Source organism: Mustela erminea, chromosome 14 (assembly GCF_009829155.1).
Source record: "Mustela erminea isolate mMusErm1 chromosome 14, mMusErm1.Pri, whole genome shotgun sequence".
NCBI lineage: Eukaryota > Metazoa > Chordata > Mammalia > Carnivora > Mustelidae > Mustela > Mustela erminea.
The window spans coordinates 40,220,799-40,237,143 of record NC_045627.1 but is presented as its reverse complement, the minus strand read 5'-3'; the positions used below and the strand labels follow the sequence as shown (position 1 = coordinate 40,237,143).

At 32.7% G+C, this 16,345-nt stretch overlaps 1 protein-coding gene across 2 annotated transcripts in view; it reads right to left on the bottom strand.

Moving 5' to 3' along the window:
* The window catches only part of ADK (adenosine kinase), a 538,857-nt gene that overhangs the window by 274,961 nt on the left and 247,551 nt on the right, over nt 1-16,345 (bottom strand). For both annotated transcript variants that reach the window (XM_032311698.1, XM_032311700.1), the window contains exons 5-6: nt 6,615-6,787; nt 2,948-3,056 (exon numbers count right to left, since the gene is read on the bottom strand). In XM_032311698.1, the coding sequence (XP_032167589.1) occupies nt 2,948-3,056; nt 6,615-6,787 (282 nt within the window). The remainder of the gene's footprint in view (nt 1-2,947; nt 3,057-6,614; nt 6,788-16,345) is intronic.

Genomic DNA, 16,345 nt, shown 5'->3' with positions numbered 1-16,345 from the left:
AGCAACAAGAAGTAAATAAAACCTCAAGAAAAGAGAAGCTCTGAGTCCTTCCTTGGGGGAAAAAGGCGACAAAATACAGTCAAATGAGGGATATTCAAAATAAACAATAAAGGAATGGGAAGACAGGATAAAATAAATTGGCGGTGGTTAACCATTTAACTCATTTAAATGTAGAAACAAAATTGTAAGTATTATGGTTATAGAACAGAATGCAAATATTTAAATCTTAATGCTAAAATGAAGAGTACCTGAAATTTATTTTTTCAAAATATAATTAGCTATCACCGTAACCGGTAATCCTTAATAACATACTAACAAGGAATTCGGGAATTTGTTTTAAAGTTCAGAGGAGGTGAAGGTAAAAGAAGATGTAAACACTTATTTAAACCAAAAGAAAATGCTGGTATATGCACATTCAATTTCAGTTGTTTATCACCAAGTTTTTGATGTGAACTCTGCATTGCAGATATACTAAATTATGTGACAGAGAAAATGATCAAAGGTTTGGATTTTCTCAATGCTCACGACCATTATTAATTTATGGAATAGTGGGAAGAAGAGCTGAGTATGTAGATCTGGTTTACATAATGCAGTCAGGGGGTCTTAATTATGGAAATTGGTTGAACAGATATACTGAGCTGCTTCCTCAGACCAAGAAATTTTGAAATTAAAGAGCTTCCAGAATTTCAACTTGTTAAACCTCAGTAGTTTATAATGATAATGTGATAAGATTGCTGATTCTACAGAACCAATATGAAAGAGCCAAGCTAATTTGTTGAGGTAAGTATTGATCTATTTATTCAATCTAAACTTGTGGTTTGAGCATATGCTAAGAAAAGACTATACGAGATGTTCTAACCTCAAAGGAAATTAATGGTTTATAAGAATGCAGAGGTGTTGTATGTAGGTGTTGTATGTAAGTGATGAACCAATAATCCTACTCCTGAAACTAATAATACACTATATAGTAAACTAGCTAGAATTTAAATAAAAACTTGGAACTTTAAAACAAACCTAATTAAAAAATAATAAAAGAATGGCTGAATATCTTTGTACAAATACTACATTTCTGAAATTCTACATTTCAGAAGAGATTTCAAAGATTTTAATGAGTAAGAATTATGCTCTTAGTTAACAGCAAAATAAATAGTTGTAGAATATATAGCATTCAAGGTATCCCATATGACTATAGTTTTCCGAACTATTTTAAAATAGCCAAACTCCACAAACTATTGATTTACCTGGCAATATAAAAGACCATTCTTTTTATGAAACTGCTGAAATAGAAACTAAGAGCTAACAACTCAGAGATATCAGCTGGAATTCATTTTGATATTTGTTTCTGTTTTTTGACAAGTTTCAAAATTAATTCAATTTTCTTTATTAATTTGACCCAAAATGATCACTCTCCATCTCATATAATAAAATTGGACTTGTATAAATAGTTAATACTATTATAAAAATTCCAATTTACCCAAAGTTGGCTGGACATTATAGTACATAATTGTTAAAACTCTAAGTTGTTTGCAAGTTGGGTCTATACTCCTATAAAAATTTCATTCATCCAGGTTTGGCCAGTGTTAGATACACATAACTGTTAAAATTGAGTGTTTCCACTCATAATTTGGAGTCTAAATGCCACATATCTAAGTAGAAATATAATTGCCTGGTAAATGTAGTTTTCTACCATAATATATTGTCATACTTTATAGCCAATATAAATAACTAAATAATGTCAAATTTTAAACCATGTGTTCTAAGAAAATCAGACTTTCAAATGTATGATGGTTTGAAAGAGCACACAAACCCCCGCTAAAGAATTGTACTACAAAAACATGCTCCCAAGATACTAACAAAAATATCAGACCATTTAGAGAAAAAGAATAGAAGATAATCAAGAAGGAATATTTTTTTATTTTTTAAAATGTTTCTCACATACTGCCTAAAGAGCTAACATGACTTTCCTCTACAGAATCCTCTCAATGTAAGCATTTACTTGACATTAAAAGAGGGGCAGGATTTGCCATTCAGAAGAATCAATAATAACCTTGTAAAGCCTAAAGCAGTGAACATAAACATGCTGTAGGAGGCATTAACACTAGACTGAAAGAAATAATTATACTTTCAATAAACATGCTCCTACTGGATAATCAATTTTTTACACGTCTTTGCAGCTGTTTCACAGCTCAGGTAGTGAAAGGCAGCAGCTGTTATATCAAAACCATATATTATATGCATATGAGCTACTTTTAATTTTTCATAGGTATCTACTTATTTGTGATCAGCCACATTTAAATCATATTAAATAAAAACAAGGTATTCATGGCGTGATTAATTCAGGAGGATTTTTAGTACCATCTTATTTTAGAAGTGAATTCTTGAGCCAATTATTTTTATGTCAGAATATTTAATAATTCAAATTACATGCTGCCCTTATTCCTAGATTTAAGAGATTTGTCACAATCAATGTTACTGAAATATTAAATTAAAACATGTCATGGTAATTACTATGGAATAAACAGCAATTAAGATTTTTTAGGCAAATAAGCTCAAACTGTTTGCAGTGCATATTTATACCACTAATATTTTCCCACACAATGCATGCATCATTCACAACAAGCAGCCTAAAAATCCAAAATGTAAATTTGTAGAATTATTTCAAAAGATATTAAGATCTTTTGACTTAATATGGAATTTGATACATAGTTGAGAAATATCTATGTATAATGGAACCAGAAAGAGGCAGGATTAAATGTTAAGTAATACAAATAATGTTACCATAGAATGATAATGTTTTTGTTCTGTACTTGTAATAGAGATCCTAACATATGCTGTAAATAATTTGCAGAATAAGTAAAAGATAATTATTTAAAAATGTAAATCCACTAAAACAAACCATAATTAAGTATAAATATGTACCAGAAATTTGAATTAGGTAAATACTTACTGCTATATAATAAACTCTTGCTTTTTCTACCAATGTCCAGTTTTTCTCCATATCAAGATGTTTTTCCTTTTTATAACAATTGGCAGCAGCAAGATTAGCCACAAGGGACCTAAAACAACAATAAAACACAAGTAGGCTTTAATACTACAGCTAAAGTTGTCATGTACTTCTATATAATTAATTAGCAATACTTTCTGCAAATTCTGTTTTACATTTTAATTCTTAACTTTTCAAAATTGCTATATACTGATATTAATAAATATAAATAAAATTAATTTGTTTTGAGCACTTTCTGAGACTTCTACATTTCCTTTGAGATAAAGAGATATTAATCCTTGCTCTAAATACCACCTGGTATTTTAAGAAAATAGAATTTATGTTTCCTTTGGTACTAAAATGATAGGATTATCTATTTTCCACCTTTTGATAGTTTAAAATACAGTTAAGAAATTAAACTATGTTGTTATGCAAAAAAAATTCGTGCAAAAAAGATATATACACATATATACATATATAAAACTAAACACTTCAGTTTTTAAGTATCAACATACTATGTACATTGATTATTTAATCTAGTGCTTTAAAAGCCAAGTATGGGATTAATTTCATAAACACACCTATAAATGTAGGTACTATTTACTATGAGGTATTAATTTGCAAACCAATACATTTTAAAGACTGGAATAAACTTGGTTTCTATATTTGAAAACTCTCTATACTGGTCCAGTTTTGCAGCTGAAAAATCTAAGCAGGATACTGCATTTAAAATCTTGTTACAAATGCCAGATAGTAATTTTTGTTATTTCCCAACAATTAAAGTTAATAAAATAATTATTTATGTTAAATACAAAGTAATAAAAATATTTTTTCTCATTCTGACCCAGAAATTAGAAAATAACTGGCCATTTTTTTAAATTCTTTCTAATCAAAAGGAATAGTTATGATTAAAAAATGGATACATCATTTCATCACTTGAGATTTTTATAATATGATCAGTTCCTCTGTTAAGGAAAAAAAAATTGATTCTCTTCCAAAACATATTTCTACTCATCCATATGCCAATTGACTACTGAAGGATATCAATTCAATTTATGCTCCATTAAATGATTAATAAGAACAATATAAATCAGTAAATTTATACAAAAGTATTACTATATTACCATGTTAAGAATAATTAGTCCTAATTTATAAAAGGTCAGTGATCATGATCTTAGCAAAATTTTGACTGAAATGGTTATATATAAAAATTAAAAATAAACACTTCTGCTACCAGTTACTAAATTCTATTTTGATAATAAAAGTACTCTTTGATAGGAAACTACATTGTTTCTCCAAAATATAAGTATTCTCCCTATCCAAATGAATGTGGTTAGAGTTTGGAGAGTGAGAACCTGAATTAAGAAAAATACTGCAGGGCGCCTGGGTGGCTCAGTGGGTTAAGCCGCTGCCTTCGGCTCAGGTCATGATCTCAGGGTCCTGGGATCGAGTCCCGCATCGGGCTCTCTGCTCAGCAGGGAGCCTGCTTCCTCCTCTCTCTCTCTCTGCCTGCCTCTCTGCCTACTTGTGATGTCTCTCTGTCGAATAAATAAATAAAATCTTTAAAAAAAAAAAAAAAAAGAAAAATACTGCATTATCTCAATTCTTTTGGATAGTGGTTTTGGATAGTAGTAGTAAGAGTTATAAGCTTTATTTATTTAAAAAATTTATTTAAAACAATTTATTATTTATTTAAAACAATTTATCCAAATCTATTAGGTTCTATAATTTAATTGATAATGAATTTGATACTAGGAGTTTCCCCCCAGTTTCTGACTTTCAATATTATCTGAACATTAATGATCACCATAGCCATAATATTAATTAAGCTTTTGACATCGGGGATACTTAATATTATCATAACTGCTCTTTAAAAATAGCAATTTAGCACAAAAAGTAATTTAGCAATTTTACAGTAGTGAGAGGTAGTAGAAGAAAACTTGACCTATTTCTCACAAATGAGAAAAGGGTACCTACACATTGTTGGTTTTAGGAAAACTGAAAAGGCAGGTCTAAATAACTATATTTCAATGTTTGAACAACAAATGGTTTTATTTATTAAAACCTTAAATGATAAAGTTCTATACACACACACACACAAAATCACAGGAAAGGTTTAAAAATGGCTTTGGTACCCTAATTATTTTTAGAAGCTATATTTTAGCTATTTAATGACTTCTGGCCAGAAGAGTGTCAGGTCCTTAACATATATCTGCTAAAGGTCAAGGAGTGAGCAAACTAAGAAAGAGGAAAGGAGCAAGGAGTAGAGAAGGAAGGAAATAAAGGAAAAAAAAAGGGAAAGGACAAGGAAGGAGACAGAGAATGGAGGAGGATACACTAAATATTTTTAGGTGTAAGAAAAGTAAAATTTCTAGTGAATCACTAGTTAGAAAGAGATACCGTTGCTGATTTTCATAATATAATAGCTAGAAAAGTTATTTTGTTTTTCCCTTGCAAAGGAGAAAAAAGGATATGCTGATGAGCAACATAGTATGAACTGAAGGAAAACCGCCACATGGCTGCAAAAGGCAAGAATACAACCAATGGGGGCGCCTGGGTGGCTCAGTGGGTTAAAGCCTCTGCCTTCGGCTCAGGTCATGATCCCAGAGTCCTGGGATCGAGCCCCGCATCGGGCTCTCTGCTCGGCGGGGAGCCTGTTTCCTCCTCTCTCTCTCTGCCTGCCTCTCTGCCTACTTGTAATCTCTGCCTGTCAAATAAATAAATAAAATCTTTAAAAAAAAAAGAATACAACCAATGTACGGAAAGTCCTGAGACACCAATTTCAAGTTTATAGAATGAATTTTCTAAAAAGTAAAATTATACAGAAATGTAATGAATTGCTTTTTAAGTGAAACAAAATAGAAACAAAATAGATGACAGTTTTAGAATAGCTAATATAAGTATTAGAAATCTCAGGAATTTGAGATAATTATGAAAGATAATAGTTCATTGTATATTTTATTTATTTATTTATTTATTTTGAAAGATTTTGTTTATTTGTCAGAGAGAGGGAGAGAGAGTGAGCACAGACAGACAGAATGGCAGGCAGAGGAAGAGGGAGAAGCAGGCTCCCTGCCTAGCAAGGAGCCTGATGTGGGACTCGATCCCTGGACACTGGGATCATGACCTGCCTTACCCATGACTGAAGCTGTTTGATATGGATAGATGACTATTTGTCAAAAATGCTTTACATGACCTAATTCATCTGACACTGAACATAATGTAGTATTTTATATATGTTACAAAATACATGCATTTATCTGTCTATGTAGCTGAATATTCCAATCTCAGGATACGGTAAAAAGAGCATTTTTTTCATTCCAGTTTCAGCAAGAAACTATAAGACAAAAAATAAAATGTTTTCCTTATTTTCCTTTTCTGATCCTTCTTATAAAAATTAGAGACTGGGATAGATAATCTCAAAACTTTCATCCCACACGCCTCATGAATACAAAAGTAGGTACAACAAGGGTATTTTTTTTAATTAATAAAAATGATATAAGATGAGTTATTAAAACACTGATAGCAATTAAAACCATGAGATCTAAATTCCAAATTCAGATTGGAATTCAGATTTTGTGATGGTTTAAATATCCAGTTAGTACAAACCTTCCCTTGGAATTACACTGACCTGTTGCTACCAGTGACGCACACAGCACAAGTTCCTGTTGTTTGCTCATTTTGCTCATAGTAATGAGCATCCACATGGGCTTCAGCAGCTTTTTTCTTCAAGATCTCTCCAAATGTGTCTGTGCCAATGCATCCAAAAAATGTTGCTGCTTTGTATGGCTGCTGAATCATCCACTGAAAAACAGGAACATAAATAATTTTAATGGCTTAGAAATATGGTACACATAGAATGGTGGCATAAAAGGGATGCTTTGTTAGATGCTGTGGCTATTATGAATGGAATTCCAATTCTGTACTAATGCTTATGATAACAAATTTGGTATAACAACCACATAAAATCTTATTATACTACTTCCAGGGAGAGAAATTGAGCATAGTGGGGTTAAGAACTCAGAATCTACTCATAGAGACTCTAGGTCAATGCTAGCTTGATACAGAAAAATAACAGTGAGTCTTAAGAGAAGCAGAGTAGCATTGTCATTGAAAGCCCAGAATTAATACTGAAGACTGTCTGGGTTCAAATCTTGCCTGTGCTAATTCTTACATGTATGAGTAAGAGCATGTAACTTAACATTTCTATACCTCATTTTCTTCACCTATAAAGGGAAAAATATATAACTCAAGAGGTTGTTGAGACTTAAACTAAATAAGTTAATGTATGTGCAGTGTTGAGCACAGTATCCAGGACATAGTAAATGATATATGCTAGCTGTGGTGGTCACTATTATTTTCCTATTTGTTGTAATTCATGTATAAATTAAACTATGATAAGTCTAATATATTGTTCTAAAAATTCAAAAAGTATTAAAAATTCTAATATATCAGTCTTTCAGTAGTCTCACGTTAATTTCCTTGCTATAAATTGACAATGAATTGCTTTCAAAATGTATATTTTAAAATATACAATGGGGATGCCTGGGTGGCTCAGTTGGTTAAGCAGCTGCCTTCGGCTCAGGTCATGATCCCAGTGTCCAGGGATCGAGTCCCACATCAGGCTCCTTGCTAGGCAGGGAGCCTGCTTCTCCCTCTTCCTCTGCCTGCCATTCTGTCTGTCTGTGCTCACTCTCTCTCCCTCTCTCTGACAAATAAATAAAATCCTTAAAAAAATAAAATAAAATAAAATATACAATGAATTATTATCTTTCATAATTATCTCAAATTCCTGAGATTTCTAATACTTATATTAGCTATTCTAAAACTGTCATCTATTTTGTTTCTAAAACCTGTATGAGCAAAATACCCCATATAGTAAGTCAAAAGACATCAAAATCTTACCACACTCTCAAATACTAAAAGTATAAAATAAATGCATGTATACTTGAGAGTTAAAAGGATGAAGAGACAAAGTAAAAAGAAAACTGTAAGATAAATATACAAAAACTGTCCAGGGATTTGTTCTGAAGATACATGTCTACAAATATGAAACAACATTTGCATAAGTAGTCATTGAGGGATCATTTGTAATACCAAAATGTTAGAAACAACCTAAATGCCCATCCATAGAAGACTGATTGAATAAACTGATAAATCCCCATCAATGGAACATCACACAGCAACTTAAAAAACAATCAAACAAGGATGAGCTCTACAGAGTAATCGATCCATTTATATAGAGTAACTGTCAGTATGTAAAATCTATACAAAATCCATATATACATATAGAGTAATTCTTTTCTGAACATTAAAAAAAAGATGAGTTCAAAAGATGCACACATACATGTGTGCATGTATGTTTTAAGACAATGAGAATTAAAATCATATATCCTTTTAGTACATACACATACTCTTAGAATTTATAGTTTCCTTATTATGTAAAAAGAAACAGAGAATAAACCATGAACTAAAGAAAAATGGTTTTCTATCAGGGTGCGTTGGAAAGGAATAAAGAAACTAAAACATAAGAAAGATGCCTCTGAATGTGCTGCTACACATAAAGTAGCCTTCTGAAATGCTTTTTTGAAAATGCAATTCAATCTGAATTTTAAATGCATTTGGAAAAACATGATAAAGTTCAATCCACAGAAACAAAGAAATCAAAGGAAATATAAAATTGTAACATAATTCAATAGAAAAAGTGTAAATAACTTTCATATACTTTACTTTTCAATGTATTAATATAAGGAACAAAAACCAAAAAATTTTGGAGGATAGATTATATGAAATTATTGATTCAGAATAGCAAAAGAAAGAAAAGAATGAAAGTGTGAAGAAAACTTATATAACTGGGCGCGTGCTTGGCACAGTTGTTTGAGTGTCCAACTCTTGATTTCAGCTCAGATCATGACATGATCCCAGGGTTGTGAGATTACATGGAGCTTGCTTAAGATTCTTTTTCTCTTCCCCTCCCCCCACCAAGAAAAAGAAAAGAAAGGAACTAATATTCACATGAGAATTGCAGAAGGAGAAGAGAAAAAGGACAGAAAGTATAGTTAAAGCAGTAATGGCTGAAAACTTCTTGAACATAGAAATAGAAATGGACATCCAGATCCATGAAGCCAAATAGGTTGAATATGAATACAGCTACACCAAGATACAATTAAATTGTCAAAAGTTAAAGACAAAGAAAGAATTTTAAGAGCAGCAAAAGAAAAGAGAGAAGTTATATGCAAGAAAATCCCCATATGATTATGGGTGGATTTCTCAACAGAAATTTTATAGGCCAAGAGAAAAGAAAATGAAAATTCAAAGTATTAAAAGAAAAAAAAAAGCTGCTAATCAAGAATTCTATATCCAGAAAAGCTGTTCTTCAGAAATGGAAGGATAAAGACTTTCCCAAACAAACAAAAGCTGAGGGAGTTCATTACCACTAGACCTAGCTTATAAGAAATGCTAAATGGGGGGCGCCGGGGTGGCTCAGTCCTTAAGTGGCTGCCTTGGGTTTAGGTCATGATCCCAGGGTCCTAGGATCAACCCCACCATTGGGCTCCCTGCTCAGTGGGAAGCCTGCTTCTTCCTCCCTACTCTCCCTGTTTGTGTTCCCTCTCTCCCTATGTCTCTCTCTGTCAAATAAATAAATAAAATCTTAAAAAAAAAAAGAAAGAAATGCTAAATGGAGTTCTTTGAGTGGAAAGTAATGGTAAATATGCCATCAAAATTAGATTCTGTAATATGGTAACTGTGGTGCATAATTCACTTAGAACTTGTTTAAGTTTAAAAACATGAATATAGTAAAAATAACCATGAACACAATAATCTGTAATTAGTTACACAATATAAAAATACGCAAATCACAACAGCAATAAACTAAAGTGTGAGGGGGAAGAGAATTAAAAGTGTAAAATTTAGGAATTCCAATGAAGTTAAGTTGTTGTCAGCTTAAAATAGAGTGCTATAATTTTAACATAGTTTATGTAAGCTTCATGGTAACCACAAGGGAAAAATCTGTAGCAATTACACAAAATAACATGATTAAGAAAAGAGTCAAAGCATATTGTTACTGAAAGGCATCAAAACATGAAAAATGACCACAGGGTAAGAAATAAGGAACAACTACAAAACAATCAAGAAGCAATTAACAAAATGGCAACAGTAAGTCCTTACCTATTGATAATTACAGTAGTCTCCCCTTATCTCAGAAGATATGTTCCCAGATCCCCAGTAGATGCCTGAAACTACTGATAGTACTGATCCCCGTATACATTATGATTTTTTCCTACAGATACATATCTATTATAAAGTTTATTTCTAAATTACACACAGTAAGAGATTAACAATAACTAATAATAAAATAGAAAAATAGTAACAATATACTACAACAATATTTATGTGAATATGCTTTCTCTCTCTCAAAGTATCTTACTGCACATTACTTGTCCTTCTTGGGATGATAAGTGATGATAAAATGCCTACATGATGAGATTAAGGTGAATAGCAAAGACACTGTGACACATAGCATTATGCTACTACTGATATTCTGGTGATATGACAGGAAGATCACCTGCATTCAGACCATCATTGACTGTAGGTAACTGAAACTGGGGCTGGGGGGGGTGTTGGGTAATACTGTATTTTAAATATAAACAGATTAAATTCTCCACCGCAAAGACAAAGAATGTTTGAAACAAACACAAAGATACAACAAGATGCTGCCTATAAGAGACTCACTTCAGCCTTAAATACACAGAGAGGCTGAGAGTGAAGGGACAGAAAAAGGGATTTCCTGGAAATGGTAACCACAACAAAGCAGAATCATATGCTAATATGAGACAAAATAGACTTTAAACTAAAAATGGTACAAAGAAATAAAGAAAGTCCTTATATAATGATCAAGGGGCTAATCCATCCATAAGGTTTAACAATTGTAAATATTTATGTACCCAGCGCTGGAGCACCTAAATATATAAGAAACACAGCTTAAAGGAATAATGAAAAACAATAATAGTTAGGGGCATTAATATGCCACTCTTAACAATGAATCATCCAGATCATCCAGATAGAGAATCAGAGAATGGAAGAATGAGAATAATGTAACAGCATATTTCAACAAAACTATAGACCAAATGGACCTAACAGACATATATAGAATATAGTCTATCCAACAGCAGCAGAATACACATTCTTCTCAAGTGCATTTCTAGGCTAGTTCATATGATACACCACAAAACAAATCTTCGTGAATTCATTAAGACTGAAATCATACCAAGTATCTTCTTTGACTACAATGGCTTGAAACCAGAAATCAACAAGAGGATAGCTGGAAGATTCACAAATACAAGGAAATTAAACAACACTCTCCTGAAAATCCAATGGATCAAAGAAGAAATTAAAGGGGAACAAAAAAATTGTCTTGAGGCCAATGAAAATGGCAAAACAACATACCAGAATTTGGGGAATGCAGCAAAATCAATTCTAACAGGGAAGATTATACTAATAACTGCTTACACAAATAAGCAAGAAAGACCCTAAATTAACAATCGAACATTATGCCTTCTGAAACTAGAAAAAGGACAAATAGTCCAAAGGTAGATAAAGGAAGGAAATAATACAGATTAAAGCAGGCATAATTCTTTTATTGTTAAGAAAACAATAGAAATGATTAACCAAACGAAAGCGTGATTCTTTGAAAAGATAAGCAAAATTCATAATCCTTAGCTAGACTAACCAAAGGGAGAGGGAAAAAAAAAATACAAATCATCAAAATTATAAACAAAAAAAGGAGGCATTACAACGGATACCACAGAAATAGAAAGAATCTTAAGAGGCTACTATGAACAATTATATGCCAACAAGCTGGACAACCTATAAAAGGAATAAAAAATTCTTAGAACACATAATTTACCAAGACCGAATAAGGATGAAATACAAAATCCAAATAGACCAATTACTATTAAAGATTGAATCAAAAACTCTCTAAATGAAGAAAATCCCAGGGCCAGATGACCTCAGTGGTGAATTTTACCAAAGTTTTAAATAGAATTAACATTAATCCCTCTCAAACTCTTCCCAAAAAACTGAAGAGCAGGGAACACTTTAAAATTTGCTTTATAAGTCAGGCATTATCCCACAACAAAAGCAAAATAAGGACAGTACTCAGGGGAAATAATGGCAAGCTAATATCCTGATGAATATAGGTATAAAAATTCTCAACCAAATACTAACAAACCGAATCCAACACCACTTTAAAAGATCACTCACCATGATCAAGTGGGATTTATCCTAAGAATGCAATGATGGTCTAATAAACACAAATGATAGAATGAAAGAAAAAAATCATATGATCATCTTAATAGACACAGAAAAAGCATTTGAAAAAACTTAAAATCTGTTAATGATAAAAACACTTAACTAAATATAAAAAACATCTCTCAACAACAATATAAAGGCCACATATCGACAAAATTTAACATCTGTTCATGATAAAAACACTTAACTAGGTATACAAAACATATCTCAAGAACAATATAAAGGCCATATACAATAAGCCCAAAGCTAAAAACATACTCAATGTTGAAAGATTAAAAGCTTTTTCTCTTGTTCTTGAGAACAAGACAAGAATGCCCACTCTCACCACTACTTAATACAGTACTAAAAATCCCAGCTAGAGCAATCAGTCAAGAAAAAGAAAAGGCATCATTGTTAGGAAGGAAGAAGTAAAATCATCTCTATTTGCAGGTGATGTGATTTTATATATAGAAAATCAATTTTAAAAAAGCTAGAACTAATCAATTCAGTAAGGTTTTAAGATACAAAATAAACATACAAAAAATCAGTGGTATTTCTATACATTAACAACAAATTCTCTGAAAAAGAATTTGTGTGCGTGTGTTGTGTGTATGTTCTGTTTGTCATCATACAGTACACTTATTTGTGGAACATTAAGGAACAGCATGGAGGACATTAGGAGAAGGAAGGGAAAAATGAAAAAGAATTTTAAAAATCAGTTCCATTTATAATACTAGCAAATAACAAATAAAATACTTGGGAAAAATCCATCAAGGAGGTTAAATATCTATTCTTTTTTTAAAAGATTTTATTTATTTATTTGACAGAGATCACAAGTAGGCAGAGAAGCAGGCAGAGAGAGAGGAGGAAGCAGGCTCCACACTGAGAAGAGAGCCCGATGCGGGGCTCGATGCCAGGACCCTGGGATCATGACCTGAGCTGAAGGCAGAGGCTTTAACTCACTGAGCCACCCAGGTGCCCCTATTCTTTTTTTTTTTTTTTTTTTTTAAGATTTTATTTATTTACTTGACAGAGAAAGATGTGGTGAGAGAGGGAACACAAGCAGGGGGAGTGGGAGAGCGAGAAGCAGGCTCCCTGCTGAGCAGGCAAAATAATGAGGGACTCAATCCCAGGACTCTGGGACCATGACCTGAACCCAAGGCAGATGTCTGACAACTGAGCCACCCAGACACCCCAAGATCTCTATTCTCTCTCTCTCTTTTTTAAAGATTTTATTTATTTATTTGACAGAAAGAAACTGCCAGAGAAGAAACACAAGCAAGGGGGAGAGGGAAAAGCAGGCTTCCAGTCAAGCAGGGAGCCCAATGCAAGGCTCAATCCCAGGATCCCAGGATCACAACCTGAGCTAAATGCAGATTCTCAATGACTGAGCCATCCAGGCACTCCAAGATCTCTATTCTTAAAACTAGAAGATATTGATGAAAGAAATCAACAAGACACAAATAAACAGAAAGATATCCCATATTCATGGACTAGAAGAATTAATATTGTTAAAATGTCAATACTACCGAATGTCATCTATGGGTTCAATGCAATCCCTATCAAGTTTCCAGTGGCCTTTTCATTTTGTTTTGTTTTACAGAAATAAACAATCCTAAAATTTAGATGGAACAAGAAAAGACCCCAAATATCCAAAAAATATCCTAAGAAGTTCAGAGCAGGAGGTGTCACATTTTCTAATTTTAGGCTATTCTCTAAAGTTATAGTCATTAAAACAGCATGGTACTGGTATAAAAACAGATAAACCAATGGAACAGAATCAAGAGCCCAAGAATAAAAACAAACATATACAGCCAACTAATATTTGCCAAGGAAGTCTCTCAATAAATGGTGCTAAGAAAATTTGCTATTCACATGTAAAAGAAAGGAACTTGATCTCCTAACTTACACCACCTAAAAAATTAACTTGAAGTGGATTAAAGACTTGAATCTATGACCTGCAGTCATGAAACTCTGAAGAAACATAGGTAAAAAAAAAAAAAACTTCCTTGACATGGGTCTTAGAAATAATTTTTTGGAAATCACAACTAAAGCACAAGCAACAATATAAAAAATAAACAAGTGGGACTACATCAAACTAAAAATCTTCTGCATTGCAAAACCAATCATCAACAAAGTGAAAAGACAACTTATGGAATGGGAAAAAATATTTATAAACCACATATCTGATAAGGGCTTAATATCCAAAACATATAAAGAACCCATAAAACTCAATAGCAAAAAAACAAATAATCAAATTCAAAATGGGTAAAGGAACTGATTAGACATTTTTCCAAAGAAAATATATGATTGGTCAACAGGTATATGAAGTGATGCTCAATACTGCTAATCATTAGAGAAAAGCAAATTAAAACCACAGTGAGATATTACCTCAGGCCTATTAGAATGGCTATTATTGGGCACCTGAGTGGCTCACAAGGTTAAGAACCCAACTCTTGATTTTGGCTCAGGTGGTGATCTCAAGGTCATGAGATGGAGCCCCATGTCAAGGCAGAGGATTCCCTCTCTTCCTCTGCCCCTCTGCCCACCCTTCCTCTAAAAAAAAGGGGAGGCTATTATCAAAAAGACAAGAGATAACAATAATGGTGTGGCTGTAGAGAATCCTTACACACTAATGGTGGGAATGTAAATTGGTAGAGCTACTATGGAAAACAGTTTGGAGTTCCCTAAAAAGTTAAAAATAGGGGGTGCTCTGCTGGCTCAGTTGGTGGAGCATGCAAATCTTGATCTCCTAGAGTCATGAGTTTGAGCCTCATGTTGGTCTGTAGAGACTACTTTAAAAAAAAAAAAAGTAAAGTTTAATAAAAATGAAAAAATAGAACTACCATATGATCCAGCAATTCTATTCTGGGAATATATTCAGAAGAAATGAAAACAATAATTCAAAAAGATATTTGTAGGGGTGCCTGTGTGGCTCAGTTGGTTAAACATCTGCCTTCTGCTCAGGTTGTGATCCCAGGGTCCTGAGATCAAGCCCCACCCACACTGGGCTCCCTGGCTCAGTGGGGAGCCTACTTTTCCCTCTCTGACTGCCTCTTCCCCAGCTGGTGCTCTCTCTCTCTCTCTAGATCGCTCATTCGCTCTCGAAAAAATAAAATAAAATTTTTAAGAAAAAAAAAAGATATCTGTAGCCTCATGTTCATTGCAGTATTATTTACAATAGCTAAGACATGTAAGCAACCTAAGTATCCATCAACGGATGAATGGATATCTATTTTTTTATTCATGTAGAGAGCATGGTTAAAGATCAACCATGTCTGTTTTATGTGGTAAAATAGAAAACCAAAATCAGTAACAAATTTTAGTATGATAATTAAAATAATATGCCAACAAAATAATAGGAAACTTCAGTCAGTGAAAGTGAAGCCATTATGATGTAATTAAGCCTAATTAAATCAAAGTAGACATGTTCAAACTATAGTGTAAAAAAGGGGTGATATCCAGGCTTAAATCTAACTTGTAACTCTTCCATTAGCAATCAATATTATTTAAACCTGCAGGACAAAAAATGAAAAATAATAGAAATTTTCAGCAGGTTGTATTATAATTCTATCACTGAATATTTCATCACAGGAAACTGGCTAACATCCTATTTCTGATATTAGTATATTGGGACACTGACAAAAATATGAGAACTTTACTCTTGACCAGTGATTTCCATTTAAATTTGTTAATCCATTGTGAGAGTTTACTAGGCCAAAGTAAACACACAAAACTAATAGAAGCCAGATTCACTGCTTCAGAGCACTTAATAACTTAGCTGAGTCATTAAAGATGTTATAATCAGAAAGTGGAAATAAATTAAAAATAATTTTTTAAAAGTCTAATTTGCTATGAGTTGTATTAAAATTTTGGTAATTCTCTTTTACCTCAAACACAATGTGTTATCAATACTTCACCAATCGGTTTCCTACCATTCTGACACCCAATCAAACATTTAATGCATGTCTAGTAGAGGATCAGAAGATGAAAGTAACAGTGTCCCTAACACAGTCACACCACTAACATTTTCAGATCTTCCAGAAAAGAAATTCAAGCCTTTTCATAATC